This window comes from Microtus ochrogaster, unplaced genomic scaffold, assembly GCF_000317375.1.
Source record: "Microtus ochrogaster isolate Prairie Vole_2 unplaced genomic scaffold, MicOch1.0 UNK7, whole genome shotgun sequence".
Lineage (NCBI taxonomy): Eukaryota > Metazoa > Chordata > Mammalia > Rodentia > Cricetidae > Microtus > Microtus ochrogaster.
In genome coordinates, this window is record NW_004949105.1 from 4,393,472 (window position 1) to 4,421,020 (window position 27,549).

A 27,549-nucleotide genomic window follows, 5' to 3' on the forward strand; every position below is an offset into this window, starting at 1 on the left:
ACTCAGTGTAGTATACTGCCGTGTTCTGAGTAAGTGTGAAGTGTGGACACTCAGTGTAGTATACTGCCGTGTTCTGAGTAAGTGTGAAGTGTGGGGCACTTAGATTCATTACTACAGTTTGTTTTTACAGGTCGGAACAAATCCTCTGAACTTCTTTAGATTATCAGCTTTTTGTTGTTGTTGAAAATAAACATCTCATGGGTAGCACTAATTGGACTTCAGTGGGTTGTCAAAACCATGGACATAAAGTTGGGAGGGGACTGTGTTGGGGGTTACGGGTGAGTTAGAGGGGAATGGTGATACTGCATTTCATTGTCTTACATGTGTGAAATGTTAAAAAATAAAAATTATAATTGAAATAGAAAATATAAGATTAAAAAGAAACATTTGTGGATTAAAACATATCTCAATATAAATATGTAAGAAATACAATATAAATTCAGTGAGGCTTATGAGGAGGATTGTGTATTGCAGCCATTCCATACGGGAAGATATATTTTAATAAATCTTATTTTAAAAATTAAAGTTGATGATGCATATAGTACAAGATTTCTGAATGTTGTCAGGCCATAACTTCTTTTTTCTGTCTCAACAGATGCATTATTAAGTTTTTTTTGTATATCCATTAAACATGTATGCAAATCAGGAACATGCATTTACTTCTCAGCTGTAGACACTTATGTGTGTCTTGAATTGCTCTCTCTCAGGATACGCAGACTCACGAAACACTTCCTGTTCTAGCACCACCAGCTGAAATCCGCTCAAGACTCTGGTACCAAATGTTGTTAAACAAATGTGCCAGTATCCATTTATTATAGCAGGTCTCTCCTCAAAGACTGTGAGGTTTCTGAGTCAGTTTTTAAAACTCCTTTCCTTCCAGTTTTGTGGTAATACAGACAAGGGGATGTGTCCAGCATCAGCACCATTTCGACAGGCTCCTCCCATCTATAAATTAATGTCCTTACAAACAAGCTTTGGGGAAACCATGACACATTTCAGGTTAATTCTTTGAAGGCTCAGGTGTGCTCACATGCATTGAAATAAATCCGTCAACCAATTGGATATTTTAAAATTAGATCTGATGATGGGAAGAACTGGCATGACCGTCTTTGTCCAGATGGCACGCACCTTCCTTTCTGGGTGCTCCACGGACTCTGCCGAAGGACGCTTATTGGTGTGGATCTGGGATGGATGGAGGATTGCAAACGGTAACATTGTGCTTGGCTTGATGTCTAAGTCTAGGAAGCCAATGCTGGGGTCCTTTCTGGTGGATTAAAATGTAAAGAGTGTAGCCCTTGGATAGGATGCAGTCCTCGCTCTGCCTCTATAGCTAACCCTTCATTCCATTTCATAAACAGGAAGCAAATGCAAGTTCTTGCCAATGCAAGGTCAACCTATGGGTACCAGGTGAAGATCACTATCAGGGCCAAGTGCTTCTTCATTCTTCATCTGTTTCTGTTTTTGTGTTATATGATTGATTGTCTTGCCCCATCTGGGTGGCCTCAACCAAAAGATAAGCTGACAGCCTACACAGCAAGCACTTATTTCCTGGGGTTCTAGAAGTCCCAAGTCCAAGATTAAAGTGTAATAGATTCTTCCTATTTATGTTGAATCTTCATGTAAAAAGTTAGCAAGGGATAATTATCCTTGTTCTATAACCTGCTTTTCTCATTTAACTTAATATTGTTAAATAAATGTGCCGATATCTATTAGGTCTCTCGGGATTCTTGAGTTTACTGCGTCAGACTTTAAAATCGCAGTTTTGTGGCAGTAAAAACAAGGAAACGTCGAGGAGGCCAGAGTGACCTAAAACCGCATGTCCTGCAGGGCGGACTGGAACTCCGCTTTCTGCATCCAGCCTGACTTCCTTGGTGCTGGGATGACTGGCTCACACTGCCACACCAAGACTCTGTTTGGTAGTGTCCTTTCTAGACTTTGTGTGACTTCTGGAGCAAGAGCCTTTGGGGGTCTGGACCCCTCGGCATTTCAGTTGCCTGCCTGTGTTCTCTTTAGAAGCATGGCTGAGATAACATTTATTTATCTTAACATGTTCTTAACGTGTTTACGGGTGCAGTCAGTCTGAGAACCTGCAGGAGCACTGTTCTCCGTAGCTGTCACCCTTGATCCTGCCTCTCCATCTCTCCCCCCACAGTTCTGTTGCTAGGGAATTTCATGTATGTGGAATCGTGCGATCCTGTGGGGTTTGTGGCTGGCCTCTTGTATTGTGGTGGATCGCAATCAGCCCTCCGTCTGCTCTGCAGCTCAGTACTCCACTGGGCTTCCTTCATCCTTTATCCTCCGATGGGCATTTGCGTTGTTTCCTCCTGTCTGGAACACAGAGTATTGGGATAACCACTTGTGGACAAGGTTTTTTGGTGACCTCTTCTCAGTTCTGGAGCCATGTTCCTATGCATGAAAAGGGCCCCGTCTTAGTTAGTGTCTCTGCTGCTGCAGTGAAACACCATGACCAAAAAGCAGCTTGGAGAGAAAAGGGTTTGTTTGGCTTACACTCCACATCACCACTGTTCATCTTCGAAGGAAGTCAGGACAGGAACTCAAACAACACAGGAACCTGGAGGCAGGAGCTGATGCAGAAGCCATGGAGGGGTGCTGCTTACCTGCTTGCTCCCCATGGCTTGTTCTGCTGCTTTCTTATGGAACCCAGGACCAGCAGCCCAGGGATGGCACCACCCACCGTGGGTGTAGCGCACCACGCCCATCTGTGCTCTACAGTTCATGAATCGGGCAAGGGGCTGGAAATTGAAACACACAAAGACACACAGACAGAGAGAGACACAGGTCATCCTTGAAACAGGAATGCCCCCCTTATTGTGTACCAGAACTACTTACATAGAGATCCTTAACTGTTAGCCACGCCCCAGCCAAACCCACCAGAAACCACTTCCCTGCCATCAGGAACTCCTGAGGGTCTCGTGCTCAGAGCAGCTGCAAGCATTACAAGTTGTTTATCAGAAATTCAGGACCTAGGGAGTTCACAGCTCCCAACACATGGGCTAGGCCTGCCCACCATCAATCGCTAATTAAGAAAATGCCCTACTCTGGGATCCTATGGAAACATTTTTCTCATTTGAGGTTCCCCCTTTCAGAAAACTCTAGTTTGTGTGTCAAGTTGACATAAGACTAGCCAGCACAGGCCCTATGCTGATTCCCTGTTCAGTCATTGAGGAACTACCATCCTCTTTCAAAGGCTGGGCCAGTTTCCTCCCCACCAGCAGTGTGTGAGGATTCTGAAAGCCTTGTGGGTTTTTTGTTTCCTTAATGACTCTTGAGACTCTCTGTTTGGTCTTGACTCATTGAAAAGATGGAGTGACTCATATTTTTATTGTTGAACTATAAAGTTCTTGTACGTTGTGGATGAAAGTCACCTGCTCTGCCTGTATCTTTCTGCAGCCACTTCTCTCACAGTAGGCTGTCTCTCGATTCTCTTTGTATCATTTAAAGCACATTTTAAGTTGTTGTTGTTGTTCTTGATTCTGGTTTGAATATCTCTCCTGAGAATCACTTTCCAAATGCAGCACCGTGGTCACCCTCATTGCTTGTCAGATTCTTTGTCCTTTCTTCTTTGCCCACGGTATGAAGTAAGGGTCTAACTGAGTTCTTTGGTATGGCGGCTACTTGTCACATTTGTGGGAAAGATGTTTCCTTTTTTAATGACTTGTCATGGTACTGTTTTGAAAGTCAGTTGGCCACGTGCGTACCACCTCTTCTGGACCTCCAGGGCACATGTGCCAGGACCTCAGTCTGATTACCACTTCTGCTGTAGCATGTCTTGAGATGACAGCCTTAGTTCTTATGTGTTCTTGTTTTCCTAGGCTGATTTTGCTGTCTGGAATGCTTTGTTATGCATGTGCATTTGGAAGCAGCGGGTCACTGTTTGCAGAGAGAGAGGCTGATACCCCATAGGGATTGTATCATCTGTAGATCAGCTTCTGGAACATTGCTGTTTAAGCAGTGTTTTCAGTCTTCCGATTCATAAAATATGAGATGAGTTTTTTCCATTTGTTTAGATCTCACAAAACTTGAAATTACTTTGTGATTTTCCTAGACTAACTATGTAATCTTGCCATCTTTATTTCTAGTTATATTATTTTAATGTAATCAGAAATAGCTTTAATTTGATTTTTACATTGTTCATTGCTGGTGTATAAGAGCAATATATTTTTATATCTTGATTGAATATCTGATGTCCTTACCTCTTTTATTAGTTGTAAAAAGATAATGCTTCTACACTTGAGGACAGTTTTACTTCTTTTGCAATCTAGTTGCCTAGTTTCTTTTTCTTGACTGTGGGGCCCTCTAGCCTACTGCTGAACAGGAATGGCAGGAGCCAGCCTTCTTTCTTGTTCCTGATCCTAGGAAAGGCCTTCAGTATTTCACCACTGAGTGTGAAGCCAGCTGTGGCATTTCTTAAATATTTATTACAAGCTTAGAGCTGAGTATTTAATCATGAAAAGATGGTAGGTTTTGTCATGGTTTTTCTGTATCTGGCCCGTGTGAATTCTGTTTCTTATTTTCTTGCTATAGTATATAATTGGGTTCCAAATGTTTGCCCCGGAATAGCCACTTGACCAAATGCATGATGCTTTTAATAATTTTTAGGTTCTTGTTTGGTTTTGTTTTTGAGACGGACTTACTGTGTAGTCCTAGCTGGCACTGAACTCTCTATATAGACAAGGTGGCCTCAGATTCATAGAGGTCCACCTGCCTCTGCCTCTCGAGTGCTGGGATTAAAGGTGTGTGCCACCTCACTTGGCACTTCACTAGCATTTTGTTGAGGGTTTTTTTGTGTCTATATTTATGACATATGGTCTATATTTGTCTTTTCCTGTGATCTCTTTGCTTTGGGTATCAACATAACATTATTTTCACAGAATGAATTAGGAAATGTTCCTTTTTTATTTTTAGACTTTTTGAAGAATTACTGTTAATTCTTTACATGGTTGGTCGACGAATGTTGAACAAGTTTGGCCTAGTGTTTTCTTTGGGGGCAGTTGTTTGTTGTTTGTTTGTTTTTGTTTAGTCTTTGCTAGTTCGCTCTCTTTGCTTGTTTTAGATCTGTTCAGATTTTCGATTTCATCTTGAGTCACGTTTGATCTTCTGTGTGTGTGCAGGATCGTCCCCATTTTGTCTTGTTATCTGTTAATGCTCAGTTAATGTGTTCTGGAGTGGCGTTTCCCTTCTCATTCTGCACCTGAGCAATGGGAATCTACGTTTCCTTAGTTTAATTTAATGTGTCCATTTTGTCGATACATTTTTGATTCAGATTATCCATTTAGCCTTGCTGGTCTTGAGTGTATAGGCTCAAATGACCCTCCTGCCTTAGCCTCCCAAGTAGCTGGGACCACAGGTGCAAGCCACCAGCGTTCACACACATTTTTTTTATTTCAATTTAGAAAAACGTTGGCTTTGCTGCTCTCTCCTGCATCGTCCTTTACCCATTCTCGTCTGTGTTAATCTCTGTCTCCTCCATCCTGCCCGCTTTTGGTTTCATTTGCTCTTCTTTGTCCAGATCTTAAGGTAGAAGCCTAAGCTTCTGGTTTGAGGTCTTCTGTGTTCCTCAGTGTTTGCAGCTGTGTGTTTCCTGTGAGATGTCTAGGGGCCCAGCTCTGACCCAGGGCTGGCATGCTTAGTCACCATTGGCTCTACAAGAGTCTTCTTAAGAACTGGAGATGGGGGTTGCCATGGTTGCTGTGCCCTTGTTCAGTGGTTTTCGAGGGTGTGGAGAATTGTCTGAAGATGTGTGATCATCCCGATTCTTCTGTTGTCGCATAAATGTGTGCACCTTCCCTTTCTGAGTTCTCTTGTAATAATAGGTTATTGCTGTGGTTTGTAAACAGAGGCTACCTTTGGTCCGTGTTTTAGATATGATTTACCTTGCACTTTTATTCAACTGAATTCTTTGACTTATATTACAGTTCGGTTCATGTTCTAGCTCTTTATAATATTGTCATTGCAAATAGTAAAAGTTTTAGTGTAATGGTTCCTAGTTTCATCTCTCACATTAGCCACTGAGAATAGAACTTAGTTTTTTGGGGTTTTTTTTTTTTTTTTTTTTTTTTTTTGGTGAGAGTTTATTTGTGTTCTGAACTGGCTTAATCTTGCGCAAGGAAGCCTGGAGAAGAAGCACAGCCTGTGTTTGGTCTCTGCCATTTGCTGTGGGTGTCGAGTCCTGTAAGCGCCTTCCTCCTTCTATTTGCAGCTCTAAGTTCTGTTCCTTTCCAGCCCCTGCCTGGGTGCCCTAGAGCAGGATGGAGCTTGGCTTTGCCTAGAGCAGGAAGCTCAGTGCGGCTGGCTCAGGCACTGCTGTCCCGGCCAAGCCTATGAGTGGCGTTACTGCAGGAGGAAAGGAAGGCTCCTGCCAAGGCAAAGTGAGCAGACTCTCATCCCTGTCAGGGATAGATCACACAGACATGGCAAGTGAAGAAAGTGAGTTAATTTAGAAAACTGAAACTAAGTAATACTCTCCATGCAACTTCAGGCAAAGGTGGAAAAAGGCTAGGAATACAGGACCATGGATGAAGAGCTGCAAAGGAGGCTGGGCGAGCCCGTCCGCAGGTCAGCTCTGCCCTGTGCAGCTCACTGTAGCTCTCCTACCAGCGTGGCAGGAGGTGGGTCCAGAGAACTGGGGCTCCACTCTGTAGGGAGCTCTGGTCATCTTCAGTGCTGAAGGTATGGGCTGGTCCTTACCAAAGGGTCTGGTGACATTTGCGCTATTGGTGGAAGTTTGGGGTCCTTCATTCTTTCCTGCCTTCCCATTGTTGATATTGTTGCCTGAGAATCTCTCCTTTGCCAGGCCTGTTTGGTCCCCAGATCTGCTCCCGTTGGGTTTCCGCGCTCCTGTTTTGTTTTGTTTTGTTTTGTTTTGTTTTGTTTTGTTTTGTTTTGTTGTTCTTTCTGCTTCCGCATTACCTGGCACTGCAGTACCCTTTCCAGTTCATCCGACCCCACGCCCTCCAGCAGTTTCAATTTATTGTTTTAAGCCCAGGAAATCTGGATCCTTTTCCTCTCTCCTTTTATCTCCTAGTGAAATCAGCCAGACCTATTTACGTAATGCTTTGTTCAGAGAATATTTATGATCACTAGAAGCTCCCCAGCCGGCAGTGCTGGCCTTGCCTTGGCCCTAGGCAATGGGGGGCTGTGATGGACTTCTGAGGGTTTCCCTTTCGGACTCGGTGTTGCTCATTCCTAAGTCCACTACTGTTTATCCTCTTCCTCCAGATGCCTGACTCCAGCTTCCAAGGCTGGCAGGTCTTCCTCTGATTGTGAAGCCTCATAACCTTCAGATCTCTGCCATTGTACACTCACCACACTCTACCAAAGGTGACTGCCTTTCCTTGTATCTCCCAGGCAGTTAATGTAGCGAAAAGCAGACAGTCCACAGTTTAAAGATCAAACGCAATGAAGGTTTATTTCTTGCCTGGGGCACAGCCCTAGGAGGCCTTCTAGGTCTGGGGTGGTCGTCTGACTTGCTTGACAGACTGGTCTAGAGACCAGCCTCAGGAGAGCAAGTGCTTCCGGGGCTGGGCTTTGGGCTTGCACCTTCACTCAAGAGGGCATGCAAACTCCCGAAGCCTTGGCAGCTGTAAGGATGGGTGAGAGCTGTAGGCTTAGCTTCCTCCTAGTTATTTCCATGTTCTGAGTAATGAGATAAATGACTGGGAAAAGCAGAGGGATGATGGATCTGCCTAAATCTGTCTGTCTGTCCTTGGCACTCATGTGCATTCCTCTTCCATCTTACTTGGTCACTGTGCTACTGAACAATTTCCGTTTCCTTTCACAAAAGAAAGAGAAATTTAGAACACTGGTTTCTTGAAAAAGTAAGCCAGATGGTGGTGGCACACACCTTTAATCCCAGTACTCGGGAGGCAGAGACAGACAGGCAGATCTCTGTGAGTTTGAGGCCAGCCTGGTCTACAGGGCCAGTTCCAGGACAGGCTCCAAAGCTTCGGAGAGAAACCCTGGGGAGGGGGGGGGGAGTAGCAGCTAGTTTGAATCTTCTTTTTCCACCTGCCTCGTAGGAGAACAGAAAGGACTTGTGATAGTGTTCCTACTGGGAGGTTGGGGGATGGGCAGGAGGAAGACCAGAGTTTCCCCCCACCCCAACAGAGGACTGTTTGCTGGTGAAGGGCCTCCATATCCAGGAGCTGTCTGTTAGGAGCCCAAGGCCTGTGCCTTAGGAACTGGAGGTACTACCTGAGCCTCAGGTCATCCCTCTGATTCTGGGGTGATGGTGGGTTTCTGTGACAGCCTGTGGGGCTGCTCCTGCTCCAGGCCACCTTGGAGATGCCCTGGAACAACCTGGGTTATTGATCTGAGGGTGTTTGCTCTCAGAATGGGATTTCTATAAGCAACACAACAGAAGCCTGGGATTTGGGAAGAGCCATTTTGTTGTCCCAAATCTAAGCCTCCGTGAAGTGCTTGCTGATTATCTGTTCGCATCCTGTTTTTGTTTAGTCTCTTAGCTGCAGGACAGGGGCTCAGGCAAACCCCAGTGCCTCTGTTCACCTTGAGTAACTCAGTAGAAAGCAGTATCTCTCGTGGACTGCTTTCTCTGCTCTAGAGCCTTGAGTAAATGCTTTGTGTGGGTAGTGGCACTTGTCTACCCCCTACCCCCTGAAGTTCCAGGACAGCTCTGTAGACCAGGCTGGCCTCGACCTCACATAGATCTGCCTGCCTCTGCCTCCGAGAGCTGGGATTAAACAAAGGTGTGCGCTGCCGCTGCCGCTGCCGCCACCACCACATTCCTGCTTCCTTAACTAGCTGTCCTCTGTGGGTCACAAACTGTTTGTTGTCATTCTCTAATTCCCATGCTGCCTGTGGTGTAGAACACTGTTCCATAGAGCAGTTTGTCTGCTTGGTCCGGAGGGTGCTCACCTGGCCAGCATAGCTCTCTGCGCACAGCCACCCTCCCTCGACCCTTGGGGTCTCACCAGAACTCTGCAGTATGGAGTCTAAAGATGCTTGCTATGACCTGGGGGCTACCCATGTCCACCCTCAACCATAAGTCATCTCACTGCTTCTAATGGAGCAAGACGTCCCTGAGATCTGTCCCAGCCTCCGTGGGTTATTATCAGACATCTGTGTATTTGGTCCTTTTCTGATCTGTTAATCTGAGTGGTGATCTCTAACTGCATCTCGCGGTCACCTGTGTCCCTCTGTCCTCAGAGAAGAAGGAACTACTGCTGCTCCATCCTGCTGCAGCTGCCCATCCCTGCAGGTGCCCCTCCCGCCCCGCCCGCCCCTCCTGCCCCAGTAGTAGGTCACCGTGAATGAATGCCCCGTGCCCGCAGCTAAAGTTTAGACATGGATGTATTTCAGCAGGTGCCCACGCACTGGTGGTTTTGCATGTCAACCTGACACAAACTAGAGTCAGTAGAGGAAGGATCTTCAGCTGAGGACATGCTCAGGGAGGGCCCAGCCCATGGTGGGTGGTGCCATCCCTGGACTGCTGGTCCTTGGGTCTATAAGAAAGCAGGCTGAGCAACTCAGTAAACTGTACCCTCCATGGCCTCCGCATCAGCTCCTGTCTGTAGGATCCTGTCCTAACTTCTTTCAGCAATGAACAACAATGCTGTAGTGTAAGCCAAGTCAACCCTTCATCTCCAGCTTGCCCTTTGGTCATGCTGCTTTGTCACGGCCATAGAAGCCCTCACTAGGACAGCCTGTTGCAGGGTCTGCCCTTAAAGAGCCAGTGCTCCCACATCTTTCTGTTGTTGGCCCGATGAGACCTCTGCTAAGAAGTGCTGTAATTACTTTGTTTCCACACAATGGCCTGAGAGGTGATCTCTAGTCGGGCAAGGGTGTCACCTTGTCCCTCATTTCTGTTTCCAGGCCCCGAGTTCTCTGCGGTTAGCCATCTTGTTCACCTCCCAGAGATATTGGCTGGCTGCAGAATTCTCTCTTGCTCTTTTCTCTCTCATAGTGTGTATCTGCCTGTCTTACACACACACACACACACACACACACACACACACACACACACACACACATAACCATAAATCTGAGAGCAGGAGACAACACTCTCAGGTGCTTGCTCTGTTGAGCATCCTAATGCAAGCCTCATATCCGAAGCCACAGCTCTTTCCCCTCTTGAGCTGCTCACATTGGCTGTGAGTCCACAACCCCGGACACGAGTGTGTGCTTGTGTCTCTCAGTAGACGGGATCCTGGAAACAGCCTTCTCCGCCTGGGGTCCAGCACTACCTCTTGTTCTGACCCTAGCTCCGCGAGATCAGTTGTGGGACCATCCGACTCTGCGGCCCTTTCTTCTCAGATGTTCCGAGCTGGCCACGGTCTCGTGAAAAGTCTCTGGTAGCCTGATACTCCGGTTCTGATAAAAAGGCCTTGGGTTTCATTTCACTGTTGACCTAGAATCCTAAATTTCCCCAGAATACCTGTTTCTCACTAACTTGAGTCTTTGAGCCTAAGACAATTTGAGTTCCACATCCAGAACTTGGCCATCTCTCTTGCATCATGACCAAACAGCCTGACTGTGTAGGTGGCCCAGCCTGCCTGTGGTTTAAACATCACTCCCACAGTGACAGTCTTGTCCACATTGACCATGGAAAAGAACAAGGGTGCTGGCAGCTCTTGACACCCAGGACAGTCTGAGGAAGGCTTGCTTCTACTCCCTCAAGATCACCCCCTGGCGTGGGGACTCTTCCTCTAAGGACATGTAAACAAACATCTACCTCCTTCTGGTAGTGCACCACCCACAAGCCAAGTCACAATTCCATCAGAGTCCGTCTTGGGGAACCAGTATGTTTATTGAGCTCCCTTACAGGCATGGGTGACTCCAGAGAAGTCCCATCCCAGCATGAATGATGGCTCAGCATGGCCAGCTGCCCAGATGGAGCCCCTCCTCACTTAACTTTCCACACTATACATTTCAGCTCTTTCCGAGACCGTGAGGCTGGGAACAATTAGGGCAAAATCACATACAGCTGACTAGGAGATGCAGCAGGGAGAGACCAGAATCTCAAGTGGGAGTCCGTCCAATGACTCCTTCTACGAGAAAGTGTCAACCCTCAACAGGCTCAATTCTGAGGGTCTCTTGCAAGTAGTCAGGGCTGCTTCGATGAAGATGATGGCTGTTGTTCTTGGAGGCTATTGTTCCACATCCCTGGACAACCGGTCTTAGTGCCCTAGAACAAGCTGCAAGGTGCGTTTGTATCCGCTTCTTGCAGACGTGATGCCAGACAGAGGCCTTGTATAGAAAAGTTCTGGAGTTTTAGCTCCATGGGTGTCCGTGCCTACCTCATGGACATCTATGCGAAGGGTTTGTAGTAACATATGCGTGACTGTGGGACCAGCACATCCTCTGGAAGTATATGAGCAGTGATCCCTTCCTACGCCAGTCCCTGGGGGAGCTCCCAAGACCTCCAGCAGGTGCCTGTGATAGGGTTTAACCTACTGTTGCGGGGTGTCTGTTTACACTGTATGAGGATGTGTCACTGTGGTTGGCTTAATAAAAAGCTAAATGGCCAGTAGCTGACAGGAGAGGTTAGGCCAGACTTCCAGGCAGAGAGAGTAACTCGGGATGAATCTAGGAGGGCGGGAGATGCCAGCGAGACACTGAGGAAGTGGACGTACAGTCAAGCCACATGGCAGAATATAGATTAATTGACAGGTCAACTTAAGTCCTAAGAGCTAGTTGGGAACAAACCTAAACTAAGGGCAAGCTTTCATAATTAATAATAACCTTGTGTCATTATTTGGAGACTGATGATCCCAGAGAAAGTCCAACAACAAACTTACACATTGGGCACAGCAAGAGATCAGTATCAATTTATGTAATAAGTTGGCAGCACAACTACTGATGTCCTTTGGGGTGAGTGAAGTAGAACGGATTACTTGTATAATACCATGCTCTGTGTCAGCCTGATAACCGAGAACCTAACCGGTGGGTAATACATACAGCATGGGCGTGCCGGAGAAATTGGTGATCCTATCCCCGGTGAGATGGATTGCAGCAGCTTGAGACCGCGTTACTCTGCCAAGCATAATTTAAAACAATGACTGTATTTCTGGATTTCTCCATGTAATTTGCATAGACCCCAGGGAACCTGTGGAAATCAGAACTTCAGATGAGAGAAGATTTCTGGGAGCCATTTGTGTCTGATGTCGTGGCTGTCCATGTTTTATAGTAACAACTGGGAGGGACCATGAAGCTTAACAAGGACTTCCCCCAGCAGACCTCTGAACTTAAATATCTTTTTTTTTTAATTTATTTATTTATTAAGGATTTCTGCCTCCTCCCCGCCACCGCCTCCCACTTCCCTCCCCCTCCCCCGATCAAGTCCCTCTCCCTCATTAGCTTGAAGAGCAATCAGAATATTAACCTTCATCAGGCGATGAAAGGAGACAGAGACCCACATTGGAGCACCAGACAGAAATCTCAAGGTCCAAATCAGGAGCAGAAGGAGGGGGAGCACGAGCAAGGAACTCAGGACCGCGAGGGGTACACCCACACACTGAGACAATGGGGATGATCTTTCGGGAATTCACCAAGACCAGCTAGCCTGGGTCTGAAAAAGCATGGGATAAAACCAGACTTACATAGCAGACAATGAGGACTACTGAGAACTCATGAACTTAAATATCTTAAAAACATACTTACGTTAGGAACATGGTGCATACCTGTCGAGTGAGTTGCTCAGAGGATGAGGCAGGAGAATTGCAAGTTTTAGGTCAGCCTGACCAACTTGGTGGGAATCTATCATAAAAAGGAAAAAATGTCTAGGGCCATAACTCATCAGCTGAGTGCTTGCCTCACGTGAAAGGCCCAGATTCAAAGTGCACACACATGAAGTTACTTTTGTCGATAGCATTGCTAGGCATGAGGGAGGTGTGTGGTACTCACGGGATGACTAGAGCATTGTGTCTGTGTCCCGCTTGGACTTGTGCTCATGTTCAGAGAGAGTGTCTACATGGCTGCTTTTATCCAGTGTTGCAGCGCTGTCTTGCCATCCTGACATAGTCTGCAGTGGGGTTTGATGCCGGGTACTCTGTGGACGGGCACCACATGGGCCTGTGGTGCTCGGTGGCACGGACTGCTAGCCACCCTCAGGTCTCAGGAAGGGGGCGCAACTTAGATCCCCCTGTGGCGGATGAAGCCTTCAGATATGCTTCACTGAAATAGTGACCCCCTAAAACTGGAGTTTTGTATCTGTGGGAAAACAAAGAAATACAACTGTTTTGAGCTTTGAGTAACCTGGGGATATTTTCTTCAGATTGTTGGTGATGTAGTGGTGGCACTAGATATAAGTAGCGGGGCTTGGAAAACAAGTTTAGTTGTGTGTGTGTGTGTGTGTGTGTGTGTGTGTGTGAGAGAGAGAGAGAGAGAGAGAGAGAGAGAGAGAGAGAGAGAGAGAGAGAGAGAGACTAATTCTGAGTCCTGGCTGGCTTCGTGCTTCTGCATAGCCCTGGAACTCATCACTTCCCTTGAGTCAGTTTTGAAACTTCCTTGGTTATTTCCCTGTGTCCTGTGTTCATGATGCATCCTTGGACGTGCAGGACTCTCCCCGGTGCTTCTGCATCCTTGACAAGGCCCTCGGCTTCCCCTCTCCAGCAAGAGTCCCAGTGAGCTGAGTGTCCCTCCTTTCCCACATCAGGCTGACTAGTCGGACTGAAGACTAGCTAGAAGAAACCAGCCTTCCCTTACCCTGACGGGACTCCCTCCTTTGTTTCTGGGGCCTTCCTTTCTTCTTGCCTTGCTGGCTGTCATTGCCACTGGTTTTGATTGTCAATGATTTTCTGATTTGGAGGCTGCTTCTTAGGTTTGTCATGTCTTCCCTAAAGAGTAGCCAAAGGACAGATCTCAGAAGAGAATTTCTTAGTGGCCCACACAGTGGAGGGTATCCATTTATCCCACCAAGGTACACTCCACCTCATGTCCATGTCTTAAGCCCCTGAACATCTTCTGATACCCAAGGCCGCCTGCTCTACCACATCTGTGGGATGTTCCTGTGAGGTTTTCCCTGCTTGAAACCCAGGGAAGGCTCCTCACACTGGGGAGGTGTCTGGGCTTGGCGTGCTCTCCCAGGGTCACTGAGGCAGTGCAGACAGGTTCCACTAGCCTGATCAAGGATGTTGCAACATCATCTCTGCCCTCAGCAGTGGAAAGGGTCAAGATCCATCCCCTCAGAAACCCTTCCGGCCTGTGTGTGGGCTGTGGAGGAGAATCACAGGGCTGAGAGGTGCCTGGGTTGCTGAGCTGACTCACAGAACACACAGTTGCTGCGGCAGGGCTGTGGGTACTGGGCCATTGATAGTCACATAAGCTGAGAGAGAATTCATAGATTCACAGAACACAAGAGCCAAGGGATGGGGTTGCCTGGAGCCCTTGGGGATGAGGGCTACCCTGCTCCCCACAGCAGGTGACAGGTGAGAACGGTGCTATAGATGGAAGTAGTCTGTGCGAGATGGAGGTTGGAGTGTGCTGTTTTAGAGCGCATGGCCTTTGAGGGATCCAGAAACTTCTGCACCACAGTAGTGGGGGAACTCAGAAAAAAGAAAGAGCTGTTCTCCCATATATCCCTCCACCCTCTGGAGAAACTCAGGACCAGGGAGTCAGAAGCGTCGCCCTGCTCTGCAGGAACGCTGGGTACTGATGTGTGGTTAGAGCCATGCGCTCTTAACTCAGAGTGGAAAGTGTGTGGGCTAATGCTCCATTCCCAAAGCTACAATGGAGGGTTCACTGCCGCTGTGCCGTATAAAGGACTTAGCCTTCAGACTGGGGGCGGGATCCAGACTTTGCTCCTTGAGGGATGCGCCCTGCACAGGGACCAGAGAACATTGGTGCCTTGGTAACTTTGTATGAGTTCTTGTCTGGTATGTTTGATCATAGTGAGTTAATGTATATACCGATCTTCTCATGGGACAGAGTAGGTATGACCCGGCTGCAAGCTTCTGTCTGCTCCTTGTAGGATACCCTCCTGACTCCTGGGAGTCTCTTTCTTGCCCGGTATCCCCAGATGTCTAGGGCATTGATGGGGCTTGAGCCTCAGGGTCAACTCTTCCCCAGAGTGTTCTCACTGACTGGTATCTGATCCTTGCTTGTGGTGCAGATGTGGCCAGCTGCTGTAGGGTCTCCAAAAAACAACCCGCGGGAAAAACATCAGCAGTGAGTGCTGGAGTCCCTTTTGGTCCAAATCCAGGAAAAGGTATGACCTTAATAAACGTGGATAACCCCTTCTGCCCGGGCAGAGCTGACAGCACACTGAGTATGCCAGCTAGCAATCTTGGACAGTGTTCAGTGGCGCGGCAAGGGCGCCCCTCACTGAAAAGAGACTTAGAGAATGTCAAAGTCCAAATCCCTAAGACTTCGGGCATTTTGATTGAGAGTTGAGAAAACTATAACTGGGGGTTTTCTAATGTTTGTGGAGTTGATAAATAAGAATGCTAACAGGCCAGAGGAAGTGGGAGGAGACTTCTGGCCTTGAAACCAGCCCAGTAAGGCCTAAGCCATTCTGCTCTGCCTGTAAATTCTGCCGCCCTTGGCATGGTGCATACTTGAAGTCACACCAGAGGGCTCTGGGAAGGCCCGCTGTGAGAAAACTTCAGCTGTTGAACAGGCAGTTGGACAGGAAACACCGCAGGCTCCAGCTGCCCCACAGCTGCCCCACAGCTGGCCACTGGCCTCCTTAACCTATCTGTATTCATTACAGCTGCAACCTCCTATTACCCCTCCAGTCCTCTGACCCTGGTTCGCTCTCCAGACTCTGGGGGAGGAACATGACTCGGCCTTCCTGAAGAGTGCCTTTCCCATTCTCTTGGTCTCTAGGAAGTTTCCCTCTATGGGTGTAGTTTCCCTGCATTTGTTCACTGTCCCTCATCGAGGCTACTCGTTTAAATCCCATTGGCTGCAGGCTCCGTCCTAATAACACCAATGGAAGCATGCATTGGGTGCTAAGCAAAGCTCCTGAGGTCCCTCTCTTGCTGGCTTGTCTTCCGATGCAGAGCAGCTCCCTGGCAACCATGGTCAGGGAGCAGTGGAATGTGCAGCCCCAGCTGGGGAGGGCCACGCCAGTGAGTCAGCTGGCCTGGTTTGATGGAGGTTTGTGCTTTGTGGGGTCCACAGGGGAGGGTCTGGGCTTGGTGAGCATAATACCCCCCAAAACTTGCTTCGGGCTCCCTGTGTGTTGTAGGTGCTACTTCAGTCAAGTGTCCTCACGGGGAGTCACAGTCTTTGTTTTGCAGCTCTCTGACTTGATTCCAGAGAGGTACTCTGGGGTCAGTTGGTGCTGGGCACAGTGGATGAGGTCTGGACTCCATTCCTGATTCGTGGAGAATAATGTAGCGCCCTCACCCGGAGCTGAGGAGCACAGGACACAACACCAGCCTCCTCAGCACTGTGTAACTTTCACTGCTCGCTGGGTATCTACATAGGCACTTGGAATGGTAAACTGGCATCCCGTTCCTGGGTTCTTTCGTTTTTTGCTGTAGTGATTCCTTTGGCATGGGTACACCACTTAGGATCCTAACACGATGGGTTTGGCGGAGGGCCTGACAGTTGGAGACAGACCCCTGCCAAGAGGGGGCTCCTAAGGTCTAGACTGACAAGGGGCCGAGAGCGGAGTCGTGGTTCCCGGATACGTTTTGATGGTTTCCCGCCTGTATGCCTTGAAGGGCTCACTGAACATTTATATTACATTGTCTGGTACCAGAGGTCTCCACAGCCTCTCAGCTCCATTTTCATGACGCCCTTTTCTGTATTTCCTTCTTAACATTTCAAATTTGAAAGCCTACCAAGCCCTTTGACAATTCCCTTTTCTCAAACCAGCAGGGCTGATGATGTGGGGGCAATAGTTAGACTTCCAGGGAATGCAGGCCTCTGCCTATTCCTTTCTGCCCAGTAAGTTACTTAAGAAATAAATCTACAGTGATTTTCATTGTAAGATCCTGGTTTCACAAATGAAATGGTATAACAGGATGTTTCCAGAAACAATAAAACATATCATTTCTTTTCCAAAGCTTGTCTTTGTGGAGGCTGGGGCTGGTGATCCCCTGTAAATAGCCCTGGTCCCCTTCAGTGCCAGGCTCCCCGATTCCTTCCTGTGTTGTAATCTTCCTCAGGCCATAACTACGCTTCTTTAATACAACCTTCCACAAGCAAAACATGATTATTGGCTAGCACATTCCAGAATGTGGTTTCCTGGAACACGGATGTGCAGGTAAGATATAGTGTGTGTAGCTATGGAAGGGTCAGGGGCGTTCTTGGCCTCGGGCATTTCTGTCAACATGCCAATGAGATTGTAACGGGGCTGGAAATGCCCTTTGCCAGTAATGTCTCAGCCATGGTCACCAGCAGAACACATTCCTTCCATGTTGGTGGTGATGGTGTGAGCAACCACACGGCCCAGTGCACTGTGGCAAAGCCCAGAATGCAGGTCCAGTCGTGTTTGGCACCTGACACGTGTTGCCCGTTATCTCTTTACTGTGCTCAGGCCTTGTTTCTTTGTGTGTTATCCACAGCCTTAGGGTACTAATCTAGGGTGTGTGTGTGTGTGTCGTGTGGCTTAAGTGTGTCATAGGTTATACTGTTTAGGTGTGAGATGGCCACTCTGTGCTATTACCATGGTGATGAAGCCGCCTGGTGCCAGATCTTCCGAGCTGTATCGCCATCAGTGAGCCGTACACTGACTTGTGGGGTTGGAAACTGAGATCTGTGGATTCATGGCATCAGGTGTGATGTGTCTCTTCATCTTTCCCCTATTCAGGGAGCAAGTCTCAGAGGCTGGAAGGAAGTAACTTCTCTGTTTAATAAAGATGATGAACAGCATCTGATCCAGACATCCAAATCTCCCAAGTCCAAAGGGTGAGTTGCAAGCAGCCATCTTGAGTGGGTAACCTTACCAGCAAAGCAGCGAATGCTGGATAACAAGAGGGGATATTGTCATATTAATATGCTATAAATTCTTCAGAATGTTAAAAGTGCATTTGGAGATGAAAATACAACAGGACTACTTCCTGTTTATAGTAAGATGGCCGTCTTGGAAACCTGCAGCTGTGTTTCTGGGCAGAGGACCACCTACGGCCGTGGGTGTCAGCTCTTCCTCACTGAGGCAGACACAGGGCCCCTGCAGCGTAGGAGCCACGGTTTCCCAAAAGGTCCTCTTGGTCATTCGGTGATGTGACGTTAGGTCTCGGACCCCTGTGTCCCAAGTGATGCTGACATACAGTCAGTCAGGACACTGATGTATTCTCTGTACCCGCCATTCCCTTTTCACCACAGAAGTCTTGAGCACTTCCTTTTCTTTAAATCGCTACTAAATGTCTGAGAGTAGCTTCCTCTAGGAGCAACCCTGCTGAAAACCCACTTAGTGAGCAGAGTTCTCCTTTATTTATAACCTAGACTGGTCCTTGGTTTTTCATGCCTGGTTTGCCTGTGTGCTCCCTCCTCCAGCCTCCGAGAGCTGGTTCTTTGTCGCCCGTCTGGGAATCGGTCCTTTGCTCATGCCGCATGGAAGTCAAAGTGTGGCTTCTATGAGCTTGTACTGGCTTAAGTTTCCCATGATTTTTAATGTTTATATCAAGCTTAGGCCCAGGTTTCTATTGCCTTTCTGAGTACTTTAAAGATTTTAGAAAAGGACTTTCTCAAAGTAGCGTTTTGATGAGCTTACCATGTGACCAAACCTGAACTCTTCACCTACAGAGGTAATCTACGACTAAAAGAGGAGCTGAAGGCAGAGAAGAAATCAGGATTTTGGGACACTTTGGTTCTGAAGCAGAACACCCAGCCTAAAAAACCAGACCAGATTGAAGGTTGGGAGCCCCCGAAACTTACTGCTGAGGATGTGGCAGCCGACATGGAGGACGGAAGCAGCAGCTGCCCACCCTGGTCCGGCTGGGAGGATGATACCAAGGGCTCCACCAAGTACACCAGTCTGGCTAACTCGGCCAGCAGCTCCCGCTGGAGCCTCCGCTCAGCAGGGAAGCTGGTCAGCATCAGGCGACAGAGCAAGGGCCACCTCACAGACACCTGTGAGGAGGTGGAATGAGCTGACGGACCTTCACTGTGACATCATGTTGCTTCTAGGGCTCGCCAAGCCTTGGTGGCCTTCTACTAGTGCGCCATTCATTTGTTGAGCCCTCTCATAGTCAAAGAAAGGGATCCACTGAGTCGCTTGTGTTCTGTGCTCAGTGACCCACATGCGCCACGGCTTCCTGGAGACATCCGGTAGCCTGACTGCAGAAACACCGCCCCCTGGGTGTGTGTCTGTTGAAGGAACGTGTGCTTCGCCGGCACTGTCCTGTGAGACAGAACAATGACTCGCAGCCTCCTCTAAGTTTCCCGCCAGCCTCGGTCATCTTGTCCCTGCATGTGACATGCGCGTGATGACATGAGTGTGAACGTGGCCTCAGTGGTACCTTCTCCCCTTGTCAGAACACAAGAGCATCTCCCAGAGGCGTCGGCCGTTCAGCTTAACAACAGGTTCATTTCTCCCTCATTAAGACAGAAGCGAAACAGAATCTGGCTGCTGGAAGCGACTGAGGTGGCTTGAAGTAGAATGTCAGGGCGTTCTGAGTGGCCCGCCTGCCGCTGAGGCGGAGTAACCCCCAGTGTGAGCTTGGGTGGCAACGGGTTCTCTTATGGAATTTTATTTTTGCTTTTGAACTTTTAAATACGGGATCTTTATTTTCTTCAAAACATGTTGATTTTCAAACTTAAAGATGAAAGAAATACTATGAGTGAATTCCAGTCACCCAATAATCTTAGCTGTGCCCCGAAAACACCAACCTGCTCGCTGTAGGGTTAAGACTATGTATAACTTACTGAAGTGCCTCTTTTCTATTACTCTCAGAGGTTTAGTTTTTCAAAATGAGATACTTTTATGATTGACGTTAAACTTGTAAGAAGTGTTAACCCTCCCCCGCCCCGCAACCTGCTCTGCCTGTCTCACACTGCTGACTGTCCCTGCTTGTGGGCCTGTGGATTGGCAGGGTTGGTACCTCCGTAGAGGGCATTTAGCAACAGCTGGTGCACGTACTTTTGTTGTTCAGTTAACAGTGCTCTGACAGAGGCGGTGTATTTCTCTTCGTTTGGGTTGAAAATGAACAGCCTCCCGTCACACTGCCCTTGAGTTTGTCCGTGTGAGCAGTGTGCTGCTCCATGTACCTGGATGTCCCACTCAGTGTTTCCTGTGGCACAGTGGAGTGGCCCGATGCACACGTGATGTCAGAGCATCTGTGTCTTTAATGGAACAAGTCTGCTAGGTATGTCCATCTACATGTCTGTCCGCCGCCTCGCTAGCCAGCCACCTGTCTCCATCCTCCTGTCCACACATCACCTGAGCTGTGCAGTTTCGAAAAATAGAATAAGTTTACCTAATGAGTTTTGAGAGGGCTTTACATGGTTTCAAATAAAAAAATTGTTAACACCAAGAGATTGTGAACTTATGGAGATTTTGATTCATAATGCACAGTGTATAATTTCTACTGTAGCAGGTGAGCTAGAACATCTTGAAGTATTCTCAGGTAAACAGTTGAGGGCATGGGCTCTGACTCTCTTGTCTCCAAAAGGGGTAACGGCAGGTGAGGACAGAAGAGCAGCTCATGCTGACGCCCACAGCGGCAGCCCCTGGGTTGTCTGGCTGCCTGCCTGTGGCCCAGGAATCCAAAGCCTTGAGAACGTAGGGTTCGAGCTCTCGGACACACAGCCTCTGCCTTCGTTGGGCCTGTGTCGAGGGCTAAGTGCCTGTAGCTCTGCCCGTGTGCCCAATGCAAGGGCGCATGTTGGCTCATGACCTTTACACTGTCGCCTCTCTGAAGGTGAGGTGCACTGTAAACCGGACTTGGTGTTTTTTTAATATAGAAAGATTAACTAAAGTAAACATTTCTTCTGTTGTATCGAATTAAAACATCTTGTGTTTGAGATTTTTAGTGCAAATATTTATTGGTATGCTTTCAGGAGAAAATCTCTTCAAGTAAATTTGCTCTATTCGGATGCAGTGTGCGATGCAGCTGTGGTTCTGGGGCCGGTCCACGGAAGGCACAATTTCTGCCTAGTATTTGTTCTGGTCTTTTTAACGGGGATGTGTTTGGCTCTCCAGGAGGGATAGAGTCTTCCTTAAAGCTAAGGATTAAAGAAAAAACGAAAAGCTGCGTCTGTCTCCTTGATCTGTGAGAGCTGACAGTTGCTTCCCTGACCTTGTAATCTTCCTTCTAAGATGTGGCAGTCCACCAGTTCGTAAGGACACTCACAGCTGTGCTGTGCCGAAATTACACACATGGGTCTTATCTGAGCTAACGATATTAGGCTGTTACCTGGGGAGTGATGGGCACAGGGTACCCTGGGCTGCGTCTGTTCTGCTGCCCTTAGTTAATGAGTTAAGTACTCCCTTAAGCAACTTGGTCTTCATCCAAGAAACATGAGCATACCAGAGACAGTTTGCTGCTTTTTACTTACCCACTCTTTTTAAAACATGACCATTGGCCAGGCAGTGGTGGTACACACCATTAATTCCAGTACTTGGGAGGCAGAGGCAGGCATATCTCTGTGAGTTCAAGGCCAGCCTAGTCTACACAATGAGTTCCAGGACAGTCAGAACTGTTACACACAGAAACCCTGTCTCAAAAAACACTAACAAACAAAAGAGACCGTCCCTTGCATTTTTTTTCCTAAACAGTGACCTTTATTAAGATTAATGACAGCACCCCTGGACCCAGCAATACCACTCTTGGGAATATACCCAAGAGAGGCCCCATCATACAACAAAAGTATATGCTCAACTATGTTCATAGCAGCATTGTTTGTAATAGCCAGAACCTGGAAACAACCTAGATGCCCTTCAATAGAAGAATGGATGAAGAAAGTATGGAATATATACATATTAGAGTACTACTCAGCAGTAAAAAACAAGGACTTCTTGAAGTTTGCGTACAAATGGATGGAAATAGAAAACACTATCCTGAGTGAGGTAAGCCAGACCCAAAAAGAGGAACATGGGATGTACTCACTCATATTTGGTTTCTAGCCATAATTAAAGGACAGTGAGCTTATAATTCGCAATCCTAGAGAAGCTAAATAAGAAGGTGAATCCAAAGACAAACATATAGGCATCCCCCTGAATATTAACCTTCATCAGGCGATGAAAGGAGACAGAGACAGAGACCCAAATTGGAGCACCGGACAGAAATCTCAAGGTCCAAATCAGGAGCAGAAGGAGGGGGAGCACGAGCAAGGAACTCAGGACCGCAAGGGGTACACCCACACTCTGAGACAATGGGGATGTTCTTTCGGGAATTCACCAAGGCCAGCTGGCCTGAGTCTGAAAAAGCATGGGATAAAACAGGACTTACATAGCAGACAATGAGGACTACTGAGAACTCAAGAACAATGGCAATGGGTTTTTGATCCTACTGCACGTGCTGGCTTTGGGGGGGCATGGGCAGTTTGGATGCTCAACTTACTAAACCTGGATGGAGGTGGGCGGTCCTTGGACTTCCCACAGGTCAGGGAACCCTGATGGCTCTTCAAGCTGATGAAGGGGAGGGGGAGGGAAATGGGAGGCGGTGGCGGGGAGGAGGCAGTAAATCAATAAATAAATAAATAAATAAAAAAGATTAATGACAGCCAGGTGGTGGTGGCACATGCCTTTAATCCCAGCACTCAGGAGCAGAGACAGGCAGATCTCTGAGTTTAAGGCCAGTCTGGTCTACACAGTGAGTTCCAGGATAGCCAGAGCTACACAGAGAAATCCTTTCTTGAAAAAAAAATTAATGTCCATAGGAACTGAACCCCATGAAAGCTCCAGAAAGCCCTGTCCCTTCTTGGCTATAGATGCTTTGGAGAAGTGGGGTATTGGGTTTCACCCCCTTTCTCCTAGCCCAGCACCTTTGCCATTCACTGCTTACCTGTGGCCAGGCTTGCACTCAAGGGTTGCCTCGGTGGCCCCAGGAGACTCCCAGCTGGCTTTGGTGACTTTACTTCTAGCTCTCTGACTGTCTCGGCCATTCATCAACAGAAATTCAATTGCCAGAATCATCAGGAGACAATGCTGACAGGAAAGACGGCTTTTTCGATGCTGATCAGTGTTTTAATGCATTCAAAAATAGTCCTTAGGTTTTGAGGGAGAACCCCAAGAACTCACTTTCATGTGCGGTGTGAAGTGATGCACCCCAAGAATTCACTTTCATGTGCGGGTGTGAAGTGATGCACCCCAAGAATTCACTTTCATGTGCGGGTGTGAAGTGATGCACCCCAAGAACTCACTTTCATGTGCGGTGTGAAGTGATGCACACGCCTCGTGTGCCTGGCCTTTTCCAGCAAGGTGTGAGCCCCGACCCACCAGCCCACCGACTTGAACTCATTCCTACCCAGGCTATTTCAGACTCAGCTCAAGTCCATTCCAGGGTTTTATATGTATAGGATTATAACCACAGAATGGAGACTACTGTAAGCGCTGGTCAGAAGTGGGCTTCATTCATCTCAGGTAAGTGGCTCCGGGATGGTGGTCCAGCAAGTGGCCTCCTTATTTCAGTGATGAAGCTGCTGGCTCCTGTGTCTGGATTTCTGAGAGCACCCAGGAGAAGATGAGCCCCTTCCTCTCCCTGGCATTAGTCCTAAGATACAGTAACCACTGGGGAGGCTCACTCAGAGCCAGGCAAAGGCCTCATTCAAGTGGAACATTCTACTAGGTGTCACCAGCCTATCCTCTGCTACACAGAGTCCTGAGAACATAGGGAAAATGCTAGTGAGAAGTGACTTTAGTGATCTTACTGCAGCTTGATCCCATTGCAACTAGCACACCGGTGTCTGGTGAGGTTTGATAGGAAATCCAACGTTTTGCTTCTGCCTTCTTATGTACATTATGCTCTAATGTGGACACATCACAGTTGGAACCTAGAGCCCCCCACTTAGACCCACAACATGTTAAAACAACACTGGACACATGGCAAGTGACACATGAAGATGTGGATCATGGGATGACTTTTTCCTGCTCTTTTGTTTTCTGGAGTACACTAACAGTGCCCTAGAAAAGAGCACAGAAAATATTAAGTGCAATGTGTTCATAACTTGGGGGTTTTATTTAAATGTGACATTTGTCACTTAATAAGTGACTGAAGAGGTTACGGGTTCCCAGTGCTTCTAGAGACACGGCCCACAGCCTGCTCGTCACCTACAAAGATCAGTCCATACCCCAGCAGGCTTTGCACAGGGCTGGGTCCGTCTGGGCTGGCTGCCTCTTCAGGGCCCACGCCTAACTCGCTCTGTGTTCTCACCACGGCTGTGCGTGGAAGCTGCACAGTGTTTTAACCTCTGCAGCAGTTCCCATTTGCCCTGCTGAGCTCTGCCCCTACATGCAGGACTCCCTCCAGGCCAGGCAGTACCCTGCACCAGGCTGCGTCCTGACCGCACCCTCTGGACTGACCCAGTTCAGAGAGACTGTTTTATTTCTTCTTAGATACACTGGTTTCTGTGGTGGGTATAAGTAAAAATTATTCTGGAAGTTGGAAAATCTCGCCACATCCAGGGAAGGAGACCCTGGAAAGAGAATCACTAGGCCTTCACGCTGCAGAGACTCCACTGGCTACCATATCTGATGTCACCTTCCTCCAGCTGCTGCTGGGTCCAATGGAGAGGTGCATCTGCACATGGCATTGTGCCAAGCCACCAAGCCCAGCGTGTCTTCACAGTAAGAGGTGGCATGTGGGCATTGGTGCAAGACATAATTGCTTAGGTTCAAGTTAATCCAGCAGGTCAACCCCTGAGGTCTGTGTTCCCCTTGTGGCCTTGTGTGGAGATGCCAGCCATGAATGGGCATAGTGGCGGCCACATAAGCCAGTCGTCAGGCAGGAAATCAGCAGCAGATTAGACACAGCCAGTCCTAAGCTTTTTGTGGGTGTGGTAACTCCAGGGAGATTCCTCTCTAAGTGACTGGCTAGACTTGAGAGGCTGAGACGGGATTATGAATTCAAGGCCAGCCTGTACCACATAAAGCCTATCTGAAATACACAAACAAAAACCAAAGCCAAACAAAACCAAATAAGAAACGCCAGTGTTCCATAAAATGATTGCTTAGGAGGCATCAAGTACGGGAAGGAGAGAAGGGTGCCCACTGCCAGCTTCCCATGGATTTCTCTGACGTCTGTATTGCATCTTTGGATTGGCAGAGGGTGGCAAGTGTGGCTACAGACAGGGCCTGCTCTGTCCTCGGGACTCGGGACACTGGCGAACATTAAACGTGTACAGTGCTGTCTATGATTTCACATGCCCGTTCTTCTCATACCATTAGACAGGGAAGGGGTATGTCCACTATGGGAAATAGAACTTTACCTTGACCCTTTTTTCCCCCTGTCAGGGCTACTGACTTCCTAAGACTCACAGATGTTTTACATTCTATATGCAGAGCTCTGAAGCTCACTGGCCACTCCCTGGGATTCGGCTTAGTGACCCCATGTGTTGCTGGGAGACCATTATGTTCGCTTCCCTTTGGATGTCTAGAGTCTCCACAGATCTGGCTGGCTTTGCCTTGCCCAGTTTATGGTTGTGAGCCATCAGTCTGGAGGGGTGGGCTTGTGTATTTAGAAATCAATGTTTTAGCATAATTTCAGTTACAAATGAGATGTCTTTAGTCATAAAAACAGGGTAGAATTTTAGCTCTCAAAACAAATGGTCACATTTGTCCTTTTGGAATTCTGTTTAAGAGTTAATTTTCTCACAAAAGTCAGAATTAGTATTGAAGTTTTAGGGAGATGCTTTTGTGATTTTAAAAATTAAACAATTTAAATATCAACTATTTTCAAGGAAACTAAAATTTTATTAGTCAGGGTTCTTTACCAGAACAGGACCAATTTGACAGAAAAAAAAAGATAAAATATTTATTAAATCAGCCTATGTTAAAATAGTAACAGCTGAATCACACCTGGAGGCCGAGGAAGCCGAAGCTCAGTCTTTATAGCTTGGTGCCTCAGCTGTAGAGCTAACTCCCACGGCAGCTGTCTCTCAGGGAGGTAAGCCCATGGTTGCTCAATCCACAAAGCTAGGTGCCTCCGCAGTCCCAGTCTGGCACCAAAAACCCACAAGGTTCACTGGTTTTTAGTTCAGGGCAGAAGCCTGGAAACACTCCTCTATGAGTCAGGAGTCTCGGAACTGCGAGTCCCTGAAAAGTCCAAACAAAACAAAACAAACAAACGAAAAACAAGCTACAGACTTCTGGTGTCTAATGGCATAGATGAAATATTCCCATTCTAAACGGGAGGGATTGGGACATAGCAAAGAAAGTTTAGACCAAAACAAAAACAAAAGCCAGTAGAATAAACAGTAGACCCTACAGCTTTTGGTCTGGCATCTGGGCTCAGAAAGGGCTAGGGGTCGGCATGTCTGCAGCAGCCGTGGCCTCTCTTGGACTGGCTTCGTTTGGTCCCGACAGCCTCCTCCAGCTGTTGTCCGACCCTCTGCTTCCTAGGCTTCGCTGTCAGAGTCACACACAGTGCTGGGAATCCGACCTTGGCCTCAGCAGCTTTCTGAACCCTTGGTGAAAGCCCCATGATCCTGTAACCCTTGCATTGTGTGTCTGAAGGGACCGCACTGCTGGAACAATGCCAAGCTGAGAGTCTGGTCCCCTTGGACCTCAGTTGCAGCAACTGTTGTCTTCTAGGCTAATCCAGGAAAAGCACTTCTCTAGGGGACCCTCCTACAGCAGCAGGGTGCCCTTGGAAGGGCTCATTGTCCAGGCACGCTTCTCTTTTTATTTAACTTTTTAAAATTATTTTACTTTTATATATATGAATAGTTTCCCTGCACGTATTCTGTGCACCGTTATTTGCTCGGTAGAGACCTGTAGGGACCAGAAGAGGGCGTCAGATCCCTTGAAACTGGAGCTACAGGGAGTCCATGTGGGTTCTGGGAAGAAAACCCAGGTCCTCTGCCAAGGAGTTTGTGTTCTAATACCCTGGAGCTCAGTGGGCAGACCTTTGCCTTCAAGGTGCCTTCCCTGTTGTCCTGTGCACTTGTGTGATTTCTCATCAACGCTTTCATCTCTTCACCTCAGCCCACACTTCTCACGACCTCATCCCACTCCCTGGCCACTCCCCGTTTTTCACATCTTCACCTTCCTCTCACGGTGAACCTACCCAAGAGCAGTGGTACAGCTTAGGGGTTGTGCTCTGCTAAAAATTTCCTATGAAAAACTAAAATTTTAAATTCAGTCTCATCTTAAAAGTTGAGGCTATGAGCAGAATACAGATTCTTTGTCAGACTATAACGGCATGGCCTCTAGCCTGATTCCTGATAGAGCCCCCATTTCCTCTCACTTCACATGAGCCTGTACTCTCCGTGTCCCTGTCAGCATTCATATCTTCTGCACAGCTACAAGAACAGCTCTTTAAGATCCGCTTATAGCATTCTGGGATTCCGGAGCCTAAGGTCCGCTCTTCCACGGTCTTCTTACAAACGAGTTCCACAGACCCACAGATCACATGGTCACGCTATCTCAGCAATACTCCCGCTTCTAGGCATCAATATACGTACCAGAGTTCTGTAGAGGAAAAGAACCAGTGTGAGTGAGTGAGTGTGTGTGTGTGT

At 47.7% G+C, this 27,549-nt stretch overlaps 1 protein-coding gene across 2 annotated transcripts in view; it reads left to right on the plus strand.

The window, feature by feature from the left end:
• The window catches only part of Tdrp (testis development related protein), a 25,382-nt gene extending 4,267 nt beyond the window's left edge, over positions 1-21,115 (plus strand). For both annotated transcript variants that reach the window (XM_005366242.2, XM_026788810.1), the window contains exons 3-4: positions 17,741-17,838; positions 18,676-21,115. In XM_005366242.2, coding sequence (XP_005366299.1) covers positions 17,741-17,838; positions 18,676-19,021 — 444 coding nt within the window. In that variant the 3' untranslated portion in view covers positions 19,022-21,115. The remainder of the gene's footprint in view (positions 1-17,740; positions 17,839-18,675) is intronic.
• Positions 21,116-27,549: the final 6,434 nt, after the last annotated feature.